Raw genomic sequence first — 22,784 nt, forward strand, 5'->3', positions numbered from 1 at the left:
TTCTGTGAAAATACAGGTCTTCTCACAGGTGGATGTAGTAAAAGGAAGAAGGGAATATTACTGAAGATAACATCTGCCATTTCTAAAGACAAGATCACTAAGGTTTTGAACACTCCCAGTTATTTACATAGCTCATGTAAGTGAAATAAAAAAGGACTATCGAGATATAGTATATATAGAGATTCTAGTTTTATTAATTATAATTTCTCTAAATATAAAAGTTTTTGTGATTAAAAAAAACATAAATGGTCTCAATAAAGTTATTTAAATGGTTTGTCTTGATTCCAGTAGCTCTCAACACTGATTACTGTCAGACTTTCAAAATCACTTGAATTAAGATTATAATAAGTAAACCAAATATACATCTTTATTTTGTGATAACAACTGGCTGGATGTACATTATCCCTCTTTTTACACAGCTGTTTGCCACAAAAGTAAATAATTATTCACAAAACACTGATCTGAATTTAAATATTTGAATGTAAAGCTTCCATGAAGAAATCAGTTGCGAGCAAGCAGCAAGTTCAAACTATACAGACATTTAAGGGATACAGAGCAGTCACACCAGTTTTGTTACACAACATTTCACCACATAAATAAGTACTTGTACTTACTGTACTAGTTAGTTCTCTTATAATCCATTACAGTGTACAAAACAACAAGGCAGCAGCTGCATTTGTATGAAACAATAGTGAGTCCACAATACCAGAATGACAGAATTAGGAAATTGTACACATAATATTGAATTGAGTTTTAATATTTTATTAGCGAACCAAACTCAAAGCTTCCACCATGAAAAACTGCCAAGCATCTAAAAATGCCTTGGAAAAAAAATCTTTCAAAAATTAAGTATATGCATGAACCCAAATAGGAAATGAAACAATTACTGAATAAGCATGTGTCCTATTCTGTGTCCTAAACTCCCAAAATATTGGCAGTCAATGCAATTTATGAAAGAAGTCAATTAAATCTGTATGTGTGTGTGTGTGTGTGTGTGTGAAAAATCAGATGTAACCCCCTTTGTAATCATTAACATTTTTCAAAAGTAACTGTATTAATTAATCACTTTTTTTCAGTACCTGTTACAATTACATTTATTGTGTGATTAAATTACGTAATTCTGTTTCATGTAACTAGTTACTCCCTAACACTGGTAACAGCACAAACTGAAAGGGATAGCCCAAAAATGAAAATTCTGTCATTAATTACTCCCCCTCATGTGTTCCAAAACCGTAAGACCTTCATTCATCTTTGGAACACAACTGATGAAATCCAAACGCTTTCTGATCCTCCAAACACCAAGGGAACTACCAAGGTCAAGGCACAGAAACGTAGTATAGATATAGTTAAAATAGTCCATGTGACATCAGTGGTTCAACCGTAATTTTCTGAAGCTACGAAAATACTTTTTGTGCGCAAAGAAAACGTCTTGGTTACGTATGGTAACCCTTGCTCCCTGATGGAGGGAACGCAGACGTTGTGTCAAGTGTACGACACAATCACAGATGTTGATAATGAGCCTGAAGTGTCATAGTGTACATTCATTCTTGGACAAAAGAATGGAGGTTTCTCTGCAATTAATCTATTTTATTTCAGACTAGTTGGAGGCTGTATGAATAGATTGATTTCTGACTGATATTACTAACTCTTTTTGCACTCATTCCCTGTGGCCACAAACTTATAAAACATGTGTTTTCTTTTGAAAGAGCCTATTTTTCACTGCATGTGGTATCATTCGTCTTGGAGAGTTCGGAGAGATTAATGAACGGTATTGTGCAGCTTTACTTTAAAACAATGCACACCCTTCAGCAAGAAATAATGCATCTAGTCCATATGATGAACATAATATGTACCATGTATTTCTAGGTCCACTGATGCACACACAACAGAAACTGAAGCTCTTGCATATGTTGCACCTGAGATTTTGAATGGCGAACCTTATTATGAGAAGACGTAAATGAAGAATTGCAGTGTTAACTTATATATATTTTCTAAATCAATGCACTGAAAAAAACTTTATAACATTAATTTTCTTTTTCAGTGAAATGTGGCAGTTGGGATGTGTCGTCTATGAGCTGTGCAAGCTGAAGTGTGCTGTAAGATTTTTGGTTCAATTGAATCTTTTGTATAACTAAATACATTGTATTTGTAATATGTAGCCGATTTTTAATTTAAAGCACTTAGATATGCCAAGACTCCACAATTTGTAATCATTCATACAAATTATCTAGTTGTAGACACATTGTTATTTAGACAATCAAACAAATTTCTATCATATTTTCATGTCAGTACAATACAGGCAACCATTTTAACTAGCTTGCTTCCCAAGACTTTCTTTATAAAATGAAATGTTTGCCATAAGTAAACAGATCTTGATATTGCATTCCATATTTAGGGAAATATAAACGGTATATTCTATATAATATTCCATTATATTTCCAAGTTGTTGGATTGGTTCTTTTGTCTCAAAAGGCTTTTTTTTTTTTTTTTTTTTTTTTTTTTTTTTTTGGTATGAACTTACTGATAAATGATTTTAAGATCCCACCAACTGGTTAACTCATTGTGTTATTCCACTTAGTTTATGGCAAGAAACGCAGTTGAGATTGTTGGGAGAATACTCGCCTGCTCCTATGAAGCTCTTCCCAACACCTTTTCTGAGGACCTACGTCAGCTGGTGAAAGACACACTTCAGAAGGATCCAGGGAATCGTCCATCTGTCAGTCAGATCCTGACCAGGCCTTTTATCATTAAACACCTTCATAAAATGGTAAGTTAGCTTACTAATGTTTACATTTTACTTTTATGAAGTGAGAGACATTTTTTAAGACATTGGCATTGATTTTAGCCGGTCCACTTCAACACAACTGTCAGCAGTCTCACAGGAGGTGTAGTAGGTTTGGCTGGAGGAATCACATCTTTGGTGGGACTCATTCTGGCTCCGTTTACTCTCGGAGCCTCTCTGATAGTAACAGGAGTGGGAATCGGTACGGCAGTAGCTGGTGGGATAACAGCTGGTGCCAGCAACATAACAAACATGGTTAACCAGCAAACCAACCGACAAAAGATTAAAATGATCATAACAGAGTTCCAGGAAAAAATTACCTCCATCATATGCTGCATTCAAAACATCTCAACAGCAGTGGAAACTCTAGAAAATGAGTTTTCAACAAGCAATGGGTCACTTTCCAATACACAATCTGGGATGAGCGTTGGAGCTCGACTTGGACGAGGGCTGGGAGGAATCCCGGAGCTTCTTCGTTTAACTCAAGTCGTAAACATAGGGAAAATCGCAGCTCAGGCTGCAAGAGCAGTTCGTGTGGCTGAGACGGTTACAGGGGTTTTATCTGCATTTTTCGTAGCTGTTGACGTCTTCTTCGTGTTTCTCGACTCCAGAGAAATCCACAACATCCGCAGAGATTATGCTTTAAAATCTACTCGACAAGAATCCACCAGCAACCAAACCACAGGTTTGAATGACCGGACATCAAATAACAGAGACACAACAAATCTGCTTCCTTCAAACAATCAACAGGCAGAAGAGCTGAAGTCTGAGACCATGAAATTTGTGACAAAAATAAAAGACACTACAGAGGAGCTACAGACAATTCTGGATGCGCTACGAGACACACTGAACCCAAACTCTGAGACGCAAAACACAGATAACTATGAATAATCAAGGGTGGCAGTTTATGATGCTCAGTTTGTTCTTTCATCATGGATAAAATGTTGTAGACAGTATTCCAGATGGTTTATTTGTTAACATCATTAATGTGATTAGTTTACAACTTCCTGCTTCAAATGCAATAAATAATTCGGATTTTTTTTTTTTAATTTTTTTTAAGTTTTGACAGTTTCTGTCATTCATTATTATTAGATTTCTTTTGATGTTGTGCTAGGTCAGAATTTAACAGGGAGTTGTGTCCAAAAATTCAAATAGCCAAAACATTTATTATATTATTGCAAAAAAATGACTTAAATAATTCTAACATATATAATTAAGCAAAATATCACAAGAGCAAGAGAGCTGTTTTTATGGATATGAGCATGATTGTGATTCATGAATGAACTGCTTTGGACAAATTGGTTGAATAAATGATTATTTGACAGGTGATTTGCCGCCACCTAGTGTACTGCTGGTTCTACACACTCAGTAATAAAGGTACAAAAGCCGTCACTGGGGTAGTACGTTTTCAAAAGGTACATGTTTGTACCTTATAAGAATATATTAGTACTTAAAGTGTACATATTAGAACATACTGCTAAATGTATGTTTTTTTTTTCTCTCATGTATAGTACACTTGAACTGAAATATATGTGAATCTTGGTATTTTCTTTTCATTCAGTATACACTCTGTTTTATTAAATTCATTCTAAACAGCTTATTTAAAAGCCAATTGTGATTGGCTTTTATGGTTCCATACCATCTGATAATGACTGGTATATGGGGAAAGTGACACATTTCATTTTGCCTCCCCTACAACCCTTATTGTAAAGTGTTACTATATATTATTTAAAACAAATCGAGATTTTATTAAACTGTGTAAATTTAATAAAAGTGCACTCTTATGAAATGATAACTGACACCCATCTAGGAAGAAAATAAGCCATAAATGTAGCACAGTATTCCTGTGCAAACATTTCACTTGAACACTAAAAAAAAAAAGTGTATTATATGATAACCTTTAAGATTGTTTTTATAAAACATTATACTGCATCTACTGCATCATATATCAAAGGAGAAACTCTCTCAGCTGAAACACTTGTGCTTTTTTTAACGTGATAATAATAATAATAATATTAATAATAATAATAATAATAAATTGCCCTTAACGTGTACGGGACCAGTCATCTAATTTAGATGCATACATTTGTGTAAAAAACAAACAAACAAACCATAAATATAAAATATAGCTGCAAGCAGCAATGACGGGCCCTCGCCGCCAGCGCAATCGTCATGATGGTAGCATCAGGAAAACGGTGCCCAGAGGACACATGCATTTACAGTAACCCTCTGGCAGTTTACATTTAAGGGTTACAGCAATGAAAGGGTTACACTATAAGATCAACACACACACACACACACACACACACACACACACACACACACACCGGGAAAGAACCATATATAAATCTAGTTTAAAAAGTTAAAAATTATTAGTACATTATTAAAATGTTTAAAATTTTATTATTAGTTTATGTACTGTGAATTAACATGAACATGAATATTTTTATAAACGAACAATAAAAAATATTAATAATTGCTGTAAAAAATATAGTTCATTGTTCATAGTTCAAGTTAATGCATGAACTAATGTAAACAGCAGACCTTATTTTAAATTGTTATCAACACTTTCTATGAATAACAACCATTTTTAAATTTTATTTTAATGATCTATAAGCATTTGTAAAATAATTATATACAAATATAATACCAGTAAAGTACATATTAACTTATTTTATGTATTTTTACTTATTCTAATTCATTGAACTGAGCGGTAAATTATCAGACTTTAAAGATTTCTTATCCTATCAGTAAGAAAGAAAGCATATATATATATATATATATATATATATATATATATATATATATCTATATCTTATGCTATATATTAGGCATTATATAATTATGTAAAAGTATTCTTACAGTACATGTCAACAGATTCGATTGAATTATTTTTCTTTCCTAAACACTGAGAATGAGCAAAAATCACTTATCCTGACATTCCATCTGGTGGTCACTCTTAGTATTACAGTCTTCATCTGCTAAGTTATGATATATAATAATTCAAATTCAAATTCAAATTCAAAATTGCTTTATTGGCATGACTGTAAAAATACAATATTTCCAAAGCTTTGAATATGTGGAGGAACATAATAATAACAATAATAACAATGAGAAGATGTAAATAATAGGAGAAAGAGGAAAAAAAAAAAAAAAATTCATTATAAATTTACAATTTAAACTTGAACAGTGTAACAAAATAAAACGTGAACATTTCATACCACAGTATTTAACATGTAAACAGGCACATATTGAGGATTACTGTGGTAGACAGTGGGGAAACACACTGAGGTCAGTCATAATACACACATTATACACATATTATACACATTCACCTGCTGTCTCTCAGGCTGTGGCACATCCACACATATCTTGCAGCCAGTGCTGCTGTCTGTCCCTCTCCTAAAATTATCTTTATTTGTTCTTCTTCAGTCATGCCTCTAAAGTTTTTTATGATGTTCGTAAATTTATTTACATATAGGTCTCTTATTGATATGAATTTGCGGCAGTGAAGGAGGAAGTGCACCTCTGTTTCAATCTCTCCTGTCTTGCAGTGAGCACACACTCTTTCCTCTCTGGGTAACCAGCTCTTTTTGTGTCTGCCGGTTTCAATGGCTAGACTGCGCTCACTGAGCCTGTACTTGGTCAGGATTTGTCTCTGCTTAGTGTCTCTGATACTTTGGAGGTATCCTTCCAATTCATTATTTGATTTTATAGTTCGATATAGTTGTAATTTACTTTGTGTTTTAGTTTCTTTATCCCAATGTTCCAGATATATATTTTTAGATTGTTTGATAATTTATTTTGATGTTTGAGTGAGAAGCAGTGCTGGTCTGAGACTGGTTAAAGTTAGTAGAGTTAGTCAGGTTAGTAAGTCGCAGAACCAGCTGACTTAGGGGATTTTTTTCGGGGTTCAGTTCTTGGGTTTGTAGCGCTTTAAAATGTAGCGATTCTGTGGGACTTGATTTTAGATGCATCCAGAATTTGAGGGATCTTTTTTGTATATTAATGATCAATGGGAATCGGCCTAATATTGCCCTACATGCGTTGTTGGGTGTTCTCCTTTGTAATTTTAAAATCATTTTGCAGAATTCTGTGTGTACGGCTTCTGTTGGATGTCTGTCCCATCTAGTGTAGCTCTGATCACTGAGTGGACCCCATACCTCACTTCCATACAGCGCTATGGGCTGAATTACACTATTAAAAATGTTACACCAAATTGGAATTGGTATTTCAATATTTTGGATTTTTTTCTTAATGGCATATTTACATATACTATTGTATTTATAATTATACTATCATTATACCATAATAACTTAAATAAAATCAGTTGGTTATTGGTTATTTATTTTGTCTTATTCTGAAACTTAGGCTACGTCTACATTAATCCGGATGCATTTGAAAACGGAGTTTTCGTTTTAAAACGCTTTCCATCCACACTAGCGTTTTCCAAAAGTTTTTTTTCATCCACACTGAAACGTAGGAAAACTTTAAATTCGACATACTGCGCATGCGTAAAAACTCACTGAGACGATAGACGGAAGAGACATGATAGGTTTTCATGCAATTTTCGGCAGGATCATTTTATTTACAGAAATATCTCATCATTCACTAACGCGTCCATGTTGCGCGCTCTCATGTTTGATCAAAAAGCAGCTGCCCTCACGTTTAGCTGCAGAAGTCAGGATAGCAACTGTGAGTACAGTTTCTGTCATATTTTTAGGACTGTAATATGAAGAGTGTACAAATATATCTTAGGCAGCAGTGTAAAAAAGTGAATAGCACATAAAAGTCACAATTACCTGTATAAACATGGATATCTATTGGCACAATATGCGTCCCATGACTAAACATGCGTCATCGTTTTCAAAAGCCTCAGTTTTCAAAGTCCACACTGCAACGCCTAAACGAGTTTTCAAATTTATCCACTTTGGAGAGCGTTTTCAAAAAGCTCCGTTTTCCTTGACCAAAAACGCCGTCTCAGTGTGGACAGAAGGCCAAAACGGAGAGAAAAAGATGCGTTTTCAAACGAAAACGTATTAATGTGGACATCTCTGTTGTGTTCTGTAAACCTGTTCAACCTGTTTTGGGGCGGTACAGTGGAGGAGGAAGAGAAGGAGGCGGAAACTAAAAGTGTGCTTATGATTTTCAAACTTAATTTCAGCTAACTTTAAACGATCTATGCCTTGTTTATTTTTTTAATGTCTTAAAACTAAATTGTATATATAGGTTCAATGCATGTCAAGTGCAAATTGTTTTTATTGTCTCGCTGCTAAAAGCACTTAGTTCCTGTTTCAACGCGTGGACTTAAAGATGAATCTTCAGCAGTTTAATCCCAACCATTTATTGTTGCGCAAAATACAAGATCAGGACTGCAGCAAGGTTGGTCTAGTGTTAATGATGAGAATGTGTGTGTTTACAGTTTGCCAGCAAGTTATTACTCGAGCTGAAGGGGGTGTAGCCATAATTTCAGAAGAGATATGAGTGGACAGAAGTGGACAGAAATGCCAAGTTTAATACCAGATTTATCGATCTTTTGGCTGGTAATGCTTGAAAATCTGAACGCATCATTACCAATCACCGAAATCCGATGTTACCTACATATGTTAGGTCACTCACTGTCTGCGACCACTATTATTATTTGAATGAGTAACTTTAATGGACAATTGGCCAGATTGGTTGACGGTACATGTTCACTCAAAGAACTGACATCTGACAGTCGAGTGATTCACCATTAAAGAAAAACCTAACGTGTATAGTAAAGAGAAACAAACCTTCATCTAGTCATGAAAATGTATTATTTCAGAAGGCAACTATTTTTACAGCTACATGAGAGCGAACTGGACCAAAATGTCAAAAGCAAAAACAACAGTAACAACATTAATGTTAAATATTCAATGCGACTTATATTATTTAAAGATGTACAGTATGTATCATGCAATGTCCAAACACTTATTTTCAAGTATATCCCTCATGTAAATGATGCAAGTTTACAGTGATATTTCAGTGTCTTTACATTACTTACATACATACATACATACATACATACATACATACATACAAGTAAGATGTATATTTTCTAGAAATAAATATTCCAGAGACTGCTAATTTTGAATTTTATGCATTTGATTATACTTTTTTACCAAGTTCTTAAAAATCCCAGCCACAATTAATCACAACAATGTATATAGATGATGAAGCTTAGAAATCGTCAGTTGTGAGATGCATAAGAAATGCGTAACACAAAGCATAATCCATAAAAACAAAAGACAATAATACTTTATTTAGCCTTTTCTAATATGAAGTGTGTGTTGCAAACGTGAGCATTTTCGACTATCGTTTCTGTCCAGTCTACTCGTTTTATAGGATTTACCCACAGCTGTCATTGTTTTGTTTTTTGTTTTTTTGTCTGGCAGTGGTATGTGATAAAATTTAAAATTGGAGCATGTACTACGTCAACTCTGGAACCCACCATCACAACAAGATGATATTTAAAGCTCCGTATGTAGCCGAATCTGTGCTGGTTTGAATTGGCCGCCTTCGGCACTAAAAGGGTCTATAATTGCACACCTTAGAACAGTGGTTCTCAAACTTTTTATACTAAGTACCGCCTTAGAAAATAATTGGCTCTCCCAGTACCACCATAATGACCAACATTAAAATACAGTAACATAGTAGGCCTAACTTGTCGGCTACAGCTCTGCACAGTTCAAAAGCGAGGCAGTTTTATTCCTAATAAGAATATTTGTTGTTGGCCACTTTAACATTGTAGATGCAGTTTGAACATTAACACTGCACAGTGCTTACAAACAGGTAAAAAAAAATGAAATAATGATTAAATTAAAATGTGTTGTACCTAAATATTAAATAAAAACTATCCTGTACTTAGCGCAAATATTACTATTACTTCTACTAATAAACTGTTTTTACCATTAATTTATATTTAATTTAGTGATTTCTATGCGTACCACTAGAGGGAGCCTGAGTACCATCAGTGGTTCTCCTACCACACTTTGAGAACCTCTGCCTTAGAACATTTGTCAGCCAATCAGATTCAAACATTCAACAGCGCCATAGTATAATATTTATTAACATGCACTTAAAGACCTACACATTTCAGATATTTGTATCTGTTTAATATCACATTTCTTTTTTTTTTTTTTTTTTTTGACAGGTTATATAAGAAGCTAAAAGAAGACTGATGCCAAATCTGAGCCACATTGCCACTCCACTTATGAGTTCAGGCTCACATGCTATCAGGGTAAGGTAATAGTTCTTAACATTATTAAAATAAGCAACTACTTGTTACAAAAAGATTTCAACCAGCCAATCAGTGCTGGGTAGACTACTTACAAATTTGGAAAAGAATTTATAGAAACACAAGAGAGGGACTAATGATTTAATTAACAAGACTCAGGTGAACTGAATGAACTCAGGAAAACTAGGTCAAAGGAAGATTAAGGCAGGAGAACAGAAACAGTGAAAAACAAAACATACACTGACCAAAATTATAAACGCAACACTTTTGTTTTTGCCCCCATCTTTTATGAGCTAAACTCAAAGATCTAAGACTTTTTCTATGTACACAAAAGGCCAATTTCTCTCAAATATTGTTCACAAATCTGTATAAATCTGTGTTAGTAAGCACTTCTCCTTTACCAAGATAAGGAAAGGAAAAGGGAAAAAAGGAAAGGACATAACATGTGGTTATGAGTATGGTGACCCATACTCAGAAATTGTGCTCTGCATTTAACCCATTCAAGTGCACACACACAGTAGTGATTAGTGAAAAAACGCACACACACTGTGAACACACACCAGGAGCAGTGGGAAGCAATACTGCTATCGCTGCGGCGTCCAGGGAGCAGTTGGGGGTTCGGTGCCTTGCTCAAGGGACTCACCTCAGTCGTGGTATTGAGGGTGGAGAGAGCCCTGGTTATTCACTCCTCCCCACCTTCAATCTCTGCCCGCGAACCCGCAACCTTTCAGTTACTATAGCCCAACATTCTACCCATTAGGCCACGGCTGCCCCATAAATAATCCATCCACATCACAGGTGTGGCATATCAAGATGCTGATTAGACAGCATGATTATTGCACAGGTGTGCCTTAGGCTGGCCACAATAAAATGTGCAGTTTTATCACACAGCACAATGCCACAGATGTCACAAGTTTTCAGGGAGCATGCAATTGGTGTTCAATCCCGTGTTCATTTCTCTACCATAAGCCGTCTCCAAAGGCGTTTCAGAGAATTTGGCAGTACATCCAACCAGCCTCACAACCACAGACCACGTGTAACCACACCGGGCCAGGACCTCCACATCCAGCATCTTCACCTCCAAGATCGTCTGAGACCAGTCACCCAGACCGCTGCTGCAACAATTGGTTTGCATCACCAAAGAATTTCTCCACAAACTGTCAGAAACCGTCTCAGGGAAGCTCATCTGCATGCTTGTTGTCCTCATCAGGGTCTTGACCTGACTGCAGTTCGTCATCGTAACTGACTTGAGTCACATTCGATGGCATCTGGCACTTTGGAGAGGTGTTCTCTTCACAGATGAATCCCAGTTTTCACTGTACAGGGCAGATGGCAGACAGCGTGTATGGCATCATGAGGGTGAATGGTTTGCTGATGTCAACGTTTCGGCAAAGGAGAAGTGCTCACTAACAGATTTAGACAGATTTTTGAACAATATTTGAGAGAAACAGGCCTTTTGTGTACACAGAAAAAGTCTTAGATCTTTGAGTTCAGCTCATGAAAAATGGGGGTGTTGAAACAATAACAAAAGTGTTGCATTTATAATTTTGGTCAGTGTAAAAGTCAATAACTGTTTCAGTATTCTGACTACATTTTGATTACTTTTAGATTACTTTTGACTTACCTTGTTTATTACATATATTTAAATGGAATTATTGTGTATACCACACTGATATATAAACACACACACACACAAGGAAAGAAAATCTATTCCATTCTTTGTCAACATCATAAAAAAATAATAATAAAAACACGTCACATGCATGTTGTTAATCTGAGAGTTCAGTTGTCTACAGCAGAGGAAATATGACACTGTATGCAAACTTCAGTTGTTACATTCTAAAATTTATTTCTCTAAAATGGGTAAGCATTTATATGTAAGATTACCTACTCTCACATCAACACAACACATGCATCATGGATCCCTTGTAAACACCTGTCATACATCTGTCCATAAAAACCTTGTTTTAAACAATTGCATGAAAGTAGCTTAAACAAGCAGCAACAGAGACTGGCTTGGCTGTGATGACATGATAAATAACACTTGTGTTATTTAATCACAGCAACAATGGCTTCACCCAGACTCCGTCATCGACGCGGAAGCATGGAGCTGCCAACTAACATGTTGTAAGAGATTGTTGTTATTGTTTTAATACATTGTGTATTTTCATGGGTTTTCACTAGATATAACTGTGAAAGAAAACTGTGACCTAACACATCACTGCTACATTATACATATAACACTGACTAAATAATTGTGCAAATGTAAAAGTAAACACACTGTACTGACAAAAACACACAAAAAAGAAACTTACTGGTTGATCTGCTTGTTAGTTCTGCAAGGAATCTATCCTTTAATGTGACTGGTTATTAAATTGTTACGTAGTAAAAAAAAAGCCCTGTTTCAAACAGCATTTCTGGGAAAGCCATTGGCAAACTACAGTTATAAAATACTCAGAAATGGTGTTGACTAATGGATTGGCACATGGTTTAAAAGCATATTAAAAACAGCACATATACAAATGAACAGCATTAAAAAAAAAAACCTTGATTTTCACTATAGAGGACATTAACAATGTTTCCAACTCAGTGATTCTGCTTTTACTTTTTTTTTTCCTGACAAGTTCGTTTTGTCTTTCACTTGTCAATTTTATACGTCACATTGGGTAAATACAGCGGGATAAAACAAAAACTGCATCCGTCAGGCGGCAAAGCAACAAAATGTGGTTAAAGGGGGGTGATTCTTTTCTATACCCACTGTATATGTACAAAATGTAAATATTTATAATACGGAATATACTGTATAACAATCCCTGTTTCTGCTCTGTTTTTCTTTTAGATCTGATGTTTTTCATCTCAAAGAGGAGTTGAATAGACTTCCTAAAGACATTTCCCTAGAATGCAACGAGCATAGAGACAAAATTCATGATCTCATCAATGAGTTTAAAAATTACAGACTTGTACTTTATTCACTCAGAGGAGCAATAATAACTGGAGGAATTGGGATGGTGTTGTCTGTATTATCTTTCTTTGTAATTAATGATGAGGTTTCTGAAATTTTTGCTAGAGCAGGGGCAGCTTTGTCTGTAGTTTCTCTATTATTTGTTGCTTTCGGGCGATACAGGAAAACACAGCATAAGAAGAACTTTAAGCGAACCATTGAAGAGGAACTTAAGGGATTTCAGGATAAAATAAACCCTATTATTGACATAATGGAAAAAATCTGTCAACGTACTGAGGAAATACTGAGAGATACTTTACTATCAGACAACAAAGCCCAGGCATTAAGTGAACATTTTGCCTACTGCTTTGAAAAAAAGCAACTCTTCCAGGAAAAGGAGAGTGAAATGGTTTCTAAAATGATGCATTTATCTGGAAATCTTTCAGAAATGATCACCAAGGTTAGTTCTGTGCCTGATATCCTAAAAGAGATTATTGAAGACAACAAGAGGCTGCATGGCAAATCTGCAAAACCCACACCTGAACAAATACATAAAAGAGAGTTAAAGGAGAAAGTAGAGAAATTCATTAATGAAATGCAAAAAGGAATTTGCACATTAAAAAACGGAGTGAAGAGCATCAGCCAAATATCAGAAGAAATATCAAATATTTTGAAATGAACCTGATGAATTGAAAAAGTATGAACTTGTTATTGGATCCAGCTGACAAAAGACAACACAATTTCATTGTCCAACAACAAATAATGTTAACATTGTCAAAATAATATATGTTTATATTATTATCATTATTATTATTTTTTTCTTGGTTAAGGAAATTGATACTTTGTTCAATGCAGAAATCCAGGTATGATTGTTTCTGATCTGCATTTTTAATCAAAAGAACATGTTTTTATTTTGTGCATATTATGTAGTTAATATTAATCACTTTTCATGACAAAACGTAATAAAATGTACAGACAAAAATGTATCTGAATTTCTTCAAACCTTTAATGTCTTCATCAAGGGGAGAAACAAGGGGAATATAGGGGATTTTAGACGAAATCCTAATATTAAATAGCTCAAACTAAGCATGTTGCAATAGTCGGTGTTACCGGAGTTAAGTTTTGTTTTTAATACTAATAAAAATAATTTAGTTCAGTTAGAGAACAGACATTATAATTAAAAATCAAATGCGGCTGCTCAATGCAGAGTGCCAAAGGACAGTCGCGTATCACAGATCAGCAGCAGGTATGGGATTTCATTTAGTGAATCGAGCTGACTGACAAGAAGAGTGAGCTGAGACAGACTAGACGATGGCGAAATATTTAGTTTCCAAATGAAATGCAGGCACCCATTTCAAAAATAATTGGAATTTTGAAAAGCCTGTTGACTTTTGCTGTTCATCTAAGTTGATTTTAAAAGTTTTTTTAAACATTTGTTTCTAATTGATTTGGTTCCCCCATGTTTGCTGGTTTTCAGTTTTGTAAATGTAAACTTTGTGTAAGTCATTTTTATTTTAAATTAGGCCTATATATAGCATGGTGTATATTTATTTGTTTTGTTAATAAATTAATAATTCTGTGTTTAATACAAGTGAGTTTGTCCTTGTTGTCCATTAGGTCAATTGATGCGGAATTGCAGCTAATTCCAAAGTGAAAGTAAAATGTGCACATGCATTTACAAGCTATTGGAAAGTGAGGAATAAAGGGAATAGCTGAACATACAATTAATGAAGACAGTGTTATGTGAACCAATACATACAATGTATTTGTGCTGTTGTGATTTTAGTTCAAGATATATATATATATATATATATATATATATATATTTTAATATCTCTATTATTTAAGGGGATTTTACTAAATATTAACATCACTGACATGCCAAAGTTTTGGTCAGTGTACTTTGGTGAATTCTCTCATCAGAAAAACAAAGTGCAAATGTACATGCAATGTTAATTAGAGTTTTATTCATCATACACTGCAGACAGATTCATTCATTATTTTTTAGAGTGCAGTTACACACGCTCTACTGAATTCAGTGATATACTTCAATAATGTATATGTTCTTTCATGGATCGTGGACATGTAGTGTTATAATTAAACTTAAAATGTCTTTTTATTAAACATGATCAGGTTAAATACAAATTCAGTCTTATTAAAATATTTAATGACATAATATAGCCTACTCGCCTAAAATATTATGATACGTAGTTAGATTGCATTAGGAAACAGTGTTTTGAGCTTGTTTATCTAGAGACTAGAGCTCAATTAAAGAGCTGTGGTTGTATAATTGTGGGTGCTTGGGAAGCGAGAAAGCTTTGAAAAATGGCTCATAAAAAAATATGAGGATGTGAATAGTTTTACAAGTCCTAATCTAAAATTACTGTAATATTGCGTGAACATTTCACATGAAATTTTGTCAGTGAGGGGGAGATGTAGGGACTTGGGACGCGCGCTGCGAGGCACCCAGGAAAAAATAGAATATGTTACAACTTGACTATATTTCTGGTCAGTTTAAAATATACTTAATCACAAAACTATCACAAAAATGAATGATCTTAGGGGATGGCAGGGCACAAGAAAAATCTTAGATCTGGCACTACGGTGGGGGTGCACCCTCAGTACTCCTAGGCCCTGTACATCTTGGGGCCCTAAGCAGGACAATTTTGAAGCCCTACCATGCAGTGAATAGTGGAGTATTGCCATCGCAAACCAGCAGCCGTATATATATATATATATATATATATATACATACATACATACAATATAATTAATTAATATATATATATTTCTTTTTTTTTATTCATTATTTATTATTATTATTATTTTTTTAAATGTTACAGTCAGGGGGAGAGGAGAACAACTATGAATAACGAAGGCAAAAGTAGGCTACATGTAGGGCAGCAACACAAACAAATAGGGATACAATAATAAAACAGGATGGCAACAAAAATGACGAGCACAAAACAGCAACAACATTGAGAGCTTGCTGAATAGGAACGACAGGATGGGTGAGGTCAGCAGTTAATGATGAGTGACTGGTGACATGTGACCAGTAACTAAGAAAGTGAAAATAAACAAGATGAGCAAAGACAGCCGGAAACACACAACACAGCTCAAGCACATAACACAGTCTACGTGCATAATTGCAATATGTGGATTTAAAGTATTTGCCTATAAGGGTAAGTTATTTGCCTCTAGTTTTAAAAAACATGTAGAGGGCTTTGAAAATTAGTCATAAAGATTAAAAAATAAGGATTGTAGCTCCTTGCATTGCTAAATGCTCTCTTTAGTTGTTTTGACATGAATTTTTAAAATCAATAAACTCGTATCAGATCTCATGCTTGTGATTCTCTTCCAAATATGTAGGGGTCAGTCTCCTCAGGTAGAGCGAGTAACACTCCAGGTATAAAAGACAAGGAAGGTGAGAGCTTCAAGGTGAATATTCTTTTGTTTTATTTGAGGAACTATTTGTTTATTCTTTTTAACATTTTTTTTTTTCTAACACCCTCCCACCCCCAACCCCTCTTCTTCTTTTCATTTTTGGACTTCCTTGTTTGTGGATACTTATTTTTCTTTTTGTGGACTATATTTTTTGCCTTAGGACCTACTGGAACCGCATTTTTGTTAAGTGTTGTTAGCCATTATACAAACAAATGTATTCAAACGGTCTCTGCATCACGTGTTTCTTGGATTTGCCATTTTGCTGTTGCTGATAGTGTTTATCCAGTGCAAGTGTGGCCTTTGTAAATTATGGACCTCCAAATTTCTGCTCCATACAGAAAAACGTTTTAGTTTTTTTTACGGTCCATTCTTGCCTCAACAATTTTTACGCTTTGCTGGTTTAAAGAAGATAAAAGCCTCAACCTCATCCCAGTCATTTATTTCATAATTTCATCTCCAATTAAGGGGTGTTTACAAATATCGTCATTTCTCTGTGTAAGCTATGAAAAGACAAATTTGTGGAAAACGGTGACATCATGCGCATAAGTATTACGTGTCCAGTCTCATGGAACATGGATCAATGTTAAGTTAATAATAATAATAATAATACAGAAATACTTTGGTTGTACCATTTTATTTATTTATTTTTCATTTTAAAATTTGATTGTCTTAATGCATTACTGTTTTTGTGTATTGATATATAAAATACAAATATTTACACTGTTCTAACTAGTGATGAATATAATATTCTGTTTATATTATTATTATTATTATTATTTCCACTCACGTCTTGCTACATACATGTATTAAACATTTCTGATTTGTAAATTCACATTTTATTGATTTACAGATTCTGGACTGGACTGTGATGATTTGCATGGCATTAAAGTACCTACATGATTCAAATATCTTCCATAACAACCTGCAGACAAAGGTACAAATGTAATTTAGTTTGAAAGACACTTCTGACAGTACTGGAAAATGATTAACTCTGATTTATGTGCTGTTATATATTAAAGCTGCAGTCCGTAATTTTTATTTATTTATTTGTTTGTGTATTTATTTTGGTTAAAAATGATCCAAAATTAATTTGAGAGCAAGTACATGACCAGCCAATGTTCAAAACTATCTCCTTACCTTAGCCTGATTCACAATGTAATCTTGTAATAACGTCTTCTAATTTGAGTGGTACCGGAGTCCCAAAGTTGTACCAAGACAAGAACAGGTATTGTTTTGGTTTTAGGACTACTTTGATAAAAGGTTCTGATCCACTTCAAATGATGACTACTGTAAACACGTAGTAACACAATGCTGATGTTATTAACATTAACAATTTGAAAACAACACTATACTGCATAATCTATCAAAGAATAAATGGTCTCTGTGATGATGATGATGATAATAATAATAATAATAAATAAATAAATAAATAAATAAATAAATAAATAAATAAATAAATAAATAAAAAAACAACAGAAGCTGTTTTACATGATTGAGTATGTTAACACGTGGGGGGGGGGCATACTCTAAGATTATATAAACAATGTATGTACAATAACACAAGAGTGAATATATTACTTTAGATAAGGCTTGTTTGAAAAATGTTTTACACACAACATGTTTGCAAACACAGAACTACAAGAACAGCAAGAGAAAATGTCAGAAACAGCTGAAGATCATTTAGTTATATTTCAGTTTAATGTTGTTGACATCAGCAGTAGTATTAAAGTGTAACTCATTCTTTAGCATGTTTCAGTAATATATCAGTCTTCTTTTTACTTAGTTATCATTTTCACCACTAGATGGACTCAATGAACACACTATTAATTTTTTTTTTTTTCAGCTCAAACTTATTCATATTTATAATGTTGATTCATTAAGAAGCTGTTCATTAAGCAACAGGAAAACTCTTAACACCTTTACTTTATCCACGTAAAGTAACGCATCTGCCAAAAACCTTATGATCCATCTTAATAAATACTGCACATGCACACAATATAAAACATGGGGTAGGTTATAAATAGTACCTCTTTGTGCATTTGCAAACAATATGGTTATTTTTTTTACCTGTTTAGTTCTCCTAAAATGTATCCAAATAAATAAGGCTATTTTAAAGATAAAGATAATTCATTATACATTTACTTTGTAATAAATTGTATAAACTTAAATGTACAAGTCTTATTTGGGAACACATAATCTGATTAAGCAGTTTGGCATAAAATGACTTCATAAAAAAAAAAAAAAAAAAAAAAAAAGAAAATGCATTTTTTTTTTTATGAAAAATAAATTAATATACATTACATTATTTAGTCATGTTGACTTGCTATTCTGTCTATTGTTTTTGTAATTTCTTCCATGACATTCTCTACCTGAACCATTTCTATCCACATCTGCTGGAGTGACATTCTAACTGGCAGAACTCCAAAGAAACTGACTCCAATAAAACATGATGTCTGAGACTTTATCTGTGCAGCCAATGCACTAATGTCATATATCTGCATAAAGCGCACTAATTCACTGGCAGATGAAAAATATTTGTTTAAATACCCAACATCACGCTCTGGGTAACTGAGGTCTCTCAATATTTCATAAACAAGCTGATTGATTTCATTCATCTTGTCCATCATAGGACTGATTTTATACTGGAATTCCCTCAGTTCAGCTTCAGCATCCTGCATTAATTTTGCCTTCAGGTTCATGATCTTCTTGCTCCAGATATTATCACTGATCGCAGCGCCTGAAAGCACAACTGCTCCCACTCCTGCGATAAGAGCTGAAATGCCCTGATGAACTGGAGCTAAAACTAACCCCAAACCCATCATCAACCCTCCAGCTACTTCTGCATTTAATGCATTTGTAATGGCTCCAGTAGCACGACTGAAATCTTCTTCAAAAGTCCTGATGATAAGATGCACTCTCTGCATGTGTTGCTGGATTTGAGAGAAATCTCTCAAGTAGAGTGCAACCAACTGTTTTTTAAGAAGATCGAAAACAGATCTAGATAGGGAAAAAATGTATATATTAAATTGTATTGCATAGCACATTTTGTATTACATGCATTTCTGATAATACTAACCACTGCTGATATGCAGATTAAACTATTTAATTTAACAGCTTGTGCAACATGTGTATACATGTTTTGCTCATATTAACATCCAGTGATTCTGATTCATGCAAGTAATGCATAAAAACTCACTTACAGAATTTTGGGAGGTCGCTCTTTGCACTGACGCTTGCATTTTTTCCTTTTTAATTTCCTTGCATTGCTTCTGCAAGACACTGTAAGAGCTGAAACGACAAAATGCTATAAAATTGACACTTTGCAAGACGAATTTATACAAAAAGCAGCACAACATCAGTCTAATGAACAACAACATTACAAATTAAGACTAACATCTTACATTACTTAAATGTTCTCATAAATCAAACTAAATGTATTGTAGGCTATTAACAAAGGCCAAAATACACTAAATATAAATGCGTGAACATACATACCAACTTTGCACTCGTCAACCTGCTAAAGCAGACTGTGTATAGTTTAAAAACTTTTTGCTTTTTACATTACCACAAACTAAAGTAAACTAAAACTAGTTATTAAAACATGCAATTATGTCACCTGATATTTCTTTAATTTGTCTCAAAAAGAAATCAGTTCATAAAGACAACGAGTAAAGATGTTCCAGGTGTACCCATACCATTTAAAACACTCTTCTGTAATGCAATACAATATCCAAATCAACACAATTTAAAAGTTGTGATTTTACCAAAAAGGTTGTTTCTCCTCAATGCATTAATTCTTCAGTTTAAACATTACATCACAATTTACTGTACACTAGCATGACATCCTATGGCATTAAGGCCCTGTGCCTGCCTAAATCAGGCTGAAACGTGTTAGTTTAACCCACCTCAAACCCTGTACATAAAGGTATACAGATCATTTACGAAATGCAGTGCTAAAGTATGTATGCTACCTCTGAGCAGCATTAAAATGCCACTAGAGATACGCTCCTGTGCCATCTTTGCAGTGTAAATTTGGCACAAGTTAAACAGCTTCTTTATCTCTTCCAGCAACCCCTACTATCAGTTACACCCAGCTGACCATTTTCACAAACTGCATAATAACCTTAAACGACACCACGTTATAGTCCATATAAGTCCATTTAGAGCACAGACTAAAGATCACAAACATAAACGTTCGGTTTTACAGTAAAGCTATTCAATGTTGAATGGAGGTGGCGAAGCGAATCTCTGCTACTTCTTTCAAAATCGTTGCGTTAGAAAGCCTTATGTCCTTTAGTCTATATTTAACACACAGGAAGATGATATTACTGTACACGCGCTGAACAAAAATCACGGGACAGATGTGATACACATGCAAGTTACTGTCCCTCAGTTCCAACTGTACAGTCTACCTTAGCCAAATAAATCATCCAGTGAATAAAAATAAATAAATATAACACACACACAATACTCCACAAAAACTGTATGTCCTAATTTCACCTTTACAACGTTTCTATGTATCTTATTTACCTTCGTTACTCTGGGAGTCTGTAAAATCGTCCATGTGCGCTCGTCCACTGCTTTTGCTTGAATCGCACTTCAAAATACAGGTCTTTATCGTTTGACAAATCGCACTTATCAGCAATTTTACTAGCAAAATAAAAGTCGTTAAAGGACCAATCACTTTAAGCAGGGCAAAAACAAACAAACAAACACAATAAATAAATAAATAAATAAATAAATAAATAAATAAATAAATAAATAAATAAATAAAAATTAAAACAAAACAAACACATAACTAACAATGAAAAAAATATATTGTTTTATTATATAAAAATTAAATTAATTAAAACCTAATAAAGAAAGAAAGAAAGAAAGGGCTGGTCAAGACTTTACTGGTAAATCTTAAACCTAAATCACAATGAAGTGAGTGCACTATTCAAAACACATTTTAGAATTACAATACTGAAAATTCCTTTAACAATATGGCTTTTTTTTTAACAGACCTTTCAAAGTATAAACAACATATTTTTCTTGTGCAGTTTTCCTTTCACATTTTTGCTCATTACAATATCACATTTTCTCTGAATTTACTTTTATTTTACTACATTTTTTAAAGGCTTTTTGATTGACTGTACTGATAATGTTGGAGGCAGCATTTGTTACACCATCTGCAATTCCAACTCTAACACCTGTAACAATCTTGTGGGCTACAGGAATATCTGTGCCCTTAGTAAATATGAGACCATGAAAAATGTGGAAACCTTCCCTATAACAATTTGAGGTTACATGAAACCTGACATGATTCTGGTGACCACAAGACCCAACTAGCATCCACAATTCTCCAATACAGTCTCCGCATACAGTATAGTTTTCTATCTTTAAGATGCATTTCATGATGAAACATCTATTAGTTCACATTTCCAGAGAGGCAACTGCCAGCACAATACACAGTGCCACCACTTCCATTTATAATCCTCAAAATGTAAGGTACATAGTATTTAAATGTACTGTGTATTGTGTCTGTGTAAACCTCCAATTTAACTGGAACTGACTGGCCAAAGTGGATTAATAAAGCTTTAAACTGAAATGAAGAACATGAATGAAGTCTATTATTAATCTGTTGTAAAAAAAAAAAAAAAAAAAAAAAAAAAAAAAAAAAACATCACCTGCTTTTGAGCGTCATCTTGTGGACAGCAGTGATGAAACATCCCCATATCCATACACACATGTAATATTATATATATTAAATTTCTATGAATGAAATATATTGTAAAATTAAGTAAAAACATATATGAAATCTATTAGAAATTGTAACAATTTCATATATTAACATATATAGCTAAGCTCTGCAAATATGTATATTTATGTATGTGTAAAACATTTTTAGACTTGATGTCTTGGACATCCAAATCCATCCTAAAACATGTCAACACATGTTGATATTATATAAATTAATATAAAAGACATAAGCAGACAAAAGTATTTTTGCCATTTTATATTTCACTTACCATGAGGAATTAAAAAAAAAAAAAAAGACCAGAAAACCCTTTCATTTTTCCACATGTACAGCTGTTCTGTAATTCCTTTTCATTTTACATGTTGCATATTACATTTACTTTCTCCTATAGCCTATGAAAAAAGGAAATTTCAGGGGGAAGGGTTGACAAACGATCTGCTTAAAACTGCAATGTAACTGATACCAAATGGATACTGATGTGCCTCTGGGATGAATTTTACTATGTTGTACGTTGTTATTATGCATACGCACGTTATTCTCGTTGTGTGAGCGTGCATGCGCAGATAAAAGTGAGAGACACTATCTTGTATAATCCGTTTCGTTTTGTTTGTAGCGTTTA

The 22,784-nt window shown here is 33.9% G+C and overlaps 2 protein-coding genes, 1 long non-coding RNA gene and 1 pseudogene across 5 annotated transcripts; 3 read left to right on the forward strand and 1 right to left on the reverse strand.

Moving 5' to 3' along the window:
• Positions 1–2,045: 2,045 nt before the first annotated feature.
• LOC127159310 (uncharacterized) lies at positions 2,046–3,717 on the forward strand (annotated as a pseudogene).
• Positions 3,718–6,746: 3,029 nt separating this feature from the next.
• Positions 6,747–14,500, forward strand: LOC127159303 (uncharacterized). 3 transcript variants are annotated; one of them, XR_007826413.1, is made up of 4 exons: positions 6,747–8,164; positions 9,957–10,043; positions 12,104–12,167; positions 12,880–14,500. XR_007826413.1 is itself a non-coding variant. In XM_051102184.1 (2 exons), exons 1-2 carry the CDS (start codon positions 12,109–12,111, stop codon positions 13,658–13,660), a joined length of 840 nt encoding a protein of 279 aa, XP_050958141.1. In that variant the 5' UTR covers positions 11,228–12,108; the 3' UTR covers positions 13,661–14,500. The 3 variants fall into 3 exon arrangements, 1 of the variants encoding a protein (XP_050958141.1); XR_007826414.1 differs by having other exon boundaries at positions 6,747–7,477; XM_051102184.1 differs by lacking the exons at positions 6,747–8,164; positions 9,957–10,043 and having other exon boundaries at positions 11,228–12,167.
• Positions 14,501–16,068: 1,568 nt separating this feature from the next.
• On the forward strand, positions 16,069–17,353 carry LOC127159302 (uncharacterized). The gene is made up of 3 exons (XR_007826412.1): positions 16,069–16,163; positions 16,351–16,419; positions 17,276–17,353. It is a non-coding gene; the product is annotated as an uncharacterized LOC127159302 (long non-coding RNA).
• Positions 17,354–17,898: 545 nt separating this feature from the next.
• LOC127159301 (uncharacterized) lies at positions 17,899–21,025 on the reverse strand. Its single transcript, XM_051102183.1, has 3 exons — positions 20,956–21,025; positions 19,626–19,713; positions 17,899–19,422 (listed from the first exon to the last, which is right to left on the reverse strand). The coding sequence occupies exons 1-3, from the start codon at positions 20,987–20,989 to the stop codon at positions 18,732–18,734; spliced, it is 813 nt and encodes a 270-aa protein (XP_050958140.1). The 5' UTR covers positions 20,990–21,025; the 3' UTR covers positions 17,899–18,731.
• Between the last annotated feature and the right edge of the window lie 1,759 nt (positions 21,026–22,784).

Source organism: Labeo rohita, unplaced genomic scaffold (assembly GCF_022985175.1).
Source record: "Labeo rohita strain BAU-BD-2019 unplaced genomic scaffold, IGBB_LRoh.1.0 scaffold_207, whole genome shotgun sequence".
Lineage (NCBI taxonomy): Eukaryota > Metazoa > Chordata > Actinopteri > Cypriniformes > Cyprinidae > Labeo > Labeo rohita.